Raw genomic sequence first — 5,095 nt, forward strand, 5'->3', positions numbered from 1 at the left:
AGGAGTTCGGTGATCTCCTCGGTCATCAGAGATTTCCCCAGAGCCAATTGTAGCGGCGTCCGGCCCTCGTCATCCTCCGCGTTGGGATTCGCGCGATCCTTCAATAGTATCTCCACACATTCCAAAGAATGTGAGCGAGCGGCCAAATGCAAAGCAGTGTATCCTCGATTATTCTTCAGCTCAAGATCGGCCTTCGCCTCGATTAGAAGAATCAGATTGTCCGCGCAGCCAGCTTCCGCGGCCAAATGCAGAGCGGTGTTTTTCTTGGCGGTAGGCAAGTTTACATGGCAGCCAGCCTTAAGGAGCACATCCAAGCAAGTCGGGTCGCCCCGGTCAGCCGCGTGATGAATAGCGGCATATCCGTCCTGATCCAGGCGATCCAGCTCCTTGCTGTTCGGCGCCAATAGAGAGAGCACGTGTAGAGCGTTCGAACGTGCTGCTGCATGTAACACCGTCTCTCCGATATTGTCCGGCGATTCCGGACTGATACCGTGCTGCACCAAATATTGGGCAACGTCGAACGCGTCGCCGAAGGCGGCGTAATGAAACGGCGTGTGCTTCATATTGGTATCGACCTTCGCGCCCTGTTCTATCAGATACCTGACACCGTCCAGACAGTTTCGAAATGCGCATAGGTGCAACGGAGTGAGACCGTGATTAGGCTCGGTGTAATTGACGTTGGCGCCGTTCTGGCACAAATGACGAATGATATCAGTGTGACCTCTGAAACTCGCTTGCAGCAACAGAACATTGATCTCGTTTGGGGTCGGAAGAATCGTCTCGGCTAGCGTTTCGTTTGTCGCGCTTAGTTCTAAGTTCTCCCAGAGCTGTGATTTGCAGCATACATCCCTCCTGTGCTCCGTCAGGATGTTGCCGATAAAGTCTTCGTTGATGCGCAGGCAAGTGCGATTGATCTCTTCGGAGGCGCGTTCGTTGATGAGAGAATAATCCACGTCCATGGAAGATGTGATTAATGCTGGGCTATCGAAAGACGACGGGGATTCATACCTATCGCGAATGCGACCGCTCTCGAGTTCACAGTTTTCTTGCATGGAGACGCGTCTGTTTTTTAACCGAGTTAGAAACAAGGAAGCTGCACTCGTGCGTGTCAATAAGGTCGGGGCGATCCTTGATGCTTGTTCTTCATTGTTTCCCTCTGTCTCTTTCGAGAAGGATATGAATTTGTTGTTGAAATTATCCGCCATCTTCGCCTATCGCCGTATTACGTTCAATTACCTATAAACGTGATACATCTATTTGACGAAGCCAGATTGTTTAACAAAAAATATTCTCGATTGGAGAATTAGATTCTAATGAACTGAATCAATTCCCACCCTCCCTTTCGCGATCTTGTGTCCATATAATTATCTAAAGATCACACATAAAATAAAATTTCAAAATGTCGGTATATAAAGCGAGGAATATAGGACATTTATAATATAATGTTAAAACTATACGAACATTACATAAAAAATGCGATTGGTACAAAATGAAAGTCAACCGATGTTTTCTAAAACTCCAATCATGTGTATTAATATAAATATAATTCTTATTTCTATGTAATATTTGAAAGCGTTTTTTACAATTTTGATAAATTAAAGTGAGACGTGACACGCGTTCCGTAATGTACATTTTATTTTTCCTGTTTTGACAAATATTACAAGGTTCTAATGTCCGAATCTAATGCAAATCACGCAAAAATTGGAAAATTTGTTCAATAATTAAAAGAAGCGATCCATAATTTTGTCCCGAGCTGATGATTTATATCTTCTAAAAGATTAATAAGATGATATCGATAATATATTAGTACGATAATGATATTATACCGACGGATAAACTGCAAAGGTAAAAAAAAATACAGAAAGTTTACGGATCTGATAAGAAGTAATAAATTATGTCCCGCAGCATCTTACTTATTTATGCAATCAAAAATAAATATAGTTTTGTATATTGAAGCGAGTAAAATATTGAACACAATTTCAAATAATTCAAAGATGACTATTATATTTCTAGGCGAAGATAAAAACCGAAAATAAAAAATACAGAAATTGATAAAAATCTCTAAATAAAAAACAAATATATAAATAAAAATCAAATATACATATATATTCACGAAGCAAAATAAAAATAAAAATATAAATAAATTTCTAAATAGAATAAATTTGAAATATATGCAAAAGAATAAATGAAAACTTCAATTACACGGAGGTAAATATTATGAAATGCCCTTTATCAAGTAAACTGTAAACGGTAAACGGTGTTTCTTTCAATAACGGTGTATCTCGGATTTAATCTCGCGACTCGGTTATCACAAATGTCCTCGACAATTGGCATCGAGATGAAGATAGTTCTAGATAGGCGAGAAAGTTTACCTTGCACACATTTATGGCACAAGACAGAACTCGATGCCGGGAGTTGATGATCGTCTCGATCGCATCACCTCGTTCTATCGCCAGATCGATTAACACTGAAAAGCTCTCAGTGAGAGCGAGAGAGCATACGGGATAGGCTTCTGGCTCCATTATACCGGTTATACTGGCTTGGATACTACATGTATTCGATGAGACCGACCAGTTATCGGAGATGCGCAGGAAAGGTCATCTTCCTCTCGAAGGACGCCGCATTTTTAGCGATGCGCATTATAAAGGAAGAGGAAATACAGCATAACAAAATTCTCTTCTGAGTATCGTATTGATTCTTTTTAAATCCGTGATTTTCCGGTACGAAAGACAAATAACGGATTTTTTTTCTTTTCTGTGTGTTTTAATCAAACTCATCACAACTTTTAGCACTCAGCGCTGTATTGTTTTTGTTCTTGAGAGTCTCTTGAAATTCGACGTAAGCGCTTTATTGCAGACAGATGCACAAATATTTAGATATATTCATCTTCAGCAGTGAACAAAAGAGTAGCATTTTCCTGTTGTAGTTAAAATTTAGATCGGTTGCAATGCAAATCTGCAACGCGATGCATTTAAAATCTAAAAGAGGAGGTGGCACTTTGAAGGCCTTAGAAGAAAAATTGAGAGCAAAGATTGAAATATAATTATCAATCTTTAAATTAAATAAAAGAAATTAAACAAAGAAATTGAAAAGTTTTATAAGCGAAAAGTATTCGGTTGCCTTCATGAAACAAACTCTTAAGGAGTTTTAATTAAAATTTTCGAGTTTAATAAACTTAACCGTCACGAGAGAGATTCGTTTAACAATTTCTCTAACCAAAAACTAGCTAGTAGTGTATAATACTTTTTCGCATAGTTCCACTATTAGGCGCTATCTTGATAATTAACATAGTTATTTAATCACTATATGGCATAATGAATATGACTTTTCTTGTATAAAAAAATTTAGCATCTCCGGTTACTTAAAAGTTATTACAATACCCATTTTCATTGAGAGTGACCTTTTTAATTCAATTTTTTGACTTTCGACTACGATAATCGCGTTCTGCATTTCCAAGAGAAGTATAACGCGGAATGCGAAGTAACCGTAGTCGTTTTATTAATAAAATAATAAAGAACGCAAACAATTGACAAATATCATAGATATCTTGATAAAAGTAATCTCTTGGGACTGGTATATATACAGGGTGTCCGATAATAACCGTATCATCTCTTGTATGCAGGTAAAGCAGATGAAACCGAGAAGAAAAATCATTTACCATTTTGCGAATTTCATAATAATTATTGAGAAATTAATTAAAAAAGATCGACCAATTCGCACGAGTATAAGCGCACAGCGAGAAAAGACAACTCAAAAGTATGCAGTCGCTAGGCGCGCGACGAAGTTTTGGAAGGAGCGCTTTACAAATGACAACGGTTACGATGAAGCGGTACATAACGCTGGATTCTCGTGTCCTAGCAACCACATATTAATAAGGCCGTCCTTTCTCGCTGCACGCTAATACTCGCGCGAATTGACCGATCTTTTTTAGGTAAATCTAATTAATTTCTCAATTATTACGAAAATCACAAAATGATAAAGGACTTTTCTCCTCGGTTTCACTTGCTCTATCTGCATACGATAGGTGATACGGTCAATATCAGACACCCATTATAATGTCATTTAAAATTAGTTCACATTTTACCAAAAATTTACCAAAAGATATAAGTAAAAGATTTAATGTTTTCCCTATTTTGTGTAGGTGCTATATTAATTATATTATTATCATTTAAAAATAATTGTATTATTATCCTATAAATATTATTATTCTTGGAATATACATATGCAGTCATAGAACAGAATGAGAATTAGATTGCAAAATAAATCTTTTATCCCGCAAACAACGCGTACATATTTGTCGAATAAAAATAGAATATAGTTTAGATCTAAATATCTTTTTTCTAAAAATATTATCAAGTAGATTCACAGAGAACATTATTTTGATTGCCTAATTTTTTATCATATGTTAAAGTATGATAGAATGCATTTTTTTTATTTCAATAAGTGATGGAAATCCGGAATATTTTTTAACGAATATAATATCAATTCTTTTCTGACAAAAGCTAGGACAAAGATATTTAAAATAAAAGTTATACAAAATTAAAAAAGATTTAATTCTAAGCATATAAACAATAATACAATCTTAAGTATCCTCATTTTCTCAGGCAAATTATATAGAATCTTAATTCAAGATTCTAATTATATATATTTTAATTGTAATTTTCTAATAATAAATAAAATCGATAAATAGCAGGCTGATAAGAGCCGTGCACAAGGTCATGAACGCAAATAAAAATCAATAAGGAATTAGAAATAATTAATGAACTTTAATAATAGACGTCTCGGTTTCTCTTCGGGCCATCTTCGAATACAGGATTGACTGTACTGAAGAAGTCCTGAAGTATGACCGAAACGTCTATTATTAAAGTTCATTAGTTATTTCTAATTCCTTATTGATTTTTACTTGCATTCATGACCTTGCGCACGATTCTTATCAGTTCATTATTTATCGATTCTATTTATAATACTTATAGTCTTTACGATTTTTATTGTTTTCTAATTATGTATAGTATTTAATAATACTTAAAATTTATGTGGCAAGAATCTAAAACTTCATGTTATTCCATAAACTTCGGCAAATACATATATTATTTTA

The 5,095-nt window shown here is 35.5% G+C and overlaps 2 protein-coding genes across 2 annotated transcripts in view; both read right to left on the reverse strand.

Moving 5' to 3' along the window:
• LOC115242048 overlaps positions 1 to 2,469 on the reverse strand; it is an 11,763-nt gene extending 9,294 nt beyond the window's left edge. Inside the window, exons 1-2 of the mRNA XM_029818061.1 lie at positions 2,373 to 2,469; positions 1 to 1,236 (exon numbers count right to left, since the gene is read on the reverse strand). Coding sequence (XP_029673921.1) covers positions 1 to 1,205 — 1,205 coding nt within the window. The 5' untranslated portion in view covers positions 1,206 to 1,236; positions 2,373 to 2,469. The remainder of the gene's footprint in view (positions 1,237 to 2,372) is intronic.
• The window catches only part of LOC115242050 (28S ribosomal protein S9, mitochondrial), a 5,452-nt gene continuing 2,740 nt past the window's right edge, over positions 2,384 to 5,095 (reverse strand). Inside the window, exon 10 of the mRNA XM_029818062.1 lies at positions 2,384 to 2,446. Coding sequence (XP_029673922.1) covers positions 2,384 to 2,446 — 63 coding nt within the window. The remainder of the gene's footprint in view (positions 2,447 to 5,095) is intronic.

The sequence above is a fragment of the Formica exsecta genome, unplaced genomic scaffold, assembly GCF_003651465.1.
Source record: "Formica exsecta isolate Colony F162 unplaced genomic scaffold, ASM365146v1 scaffold558, whole genome shotgun sequence".
Classification (NCBI taxonomy): Eukaryota; Metazoa; Arthropoda; class Insecta; order Hymenoptera; family Formicidae; genus Formica; species Formica exsecta.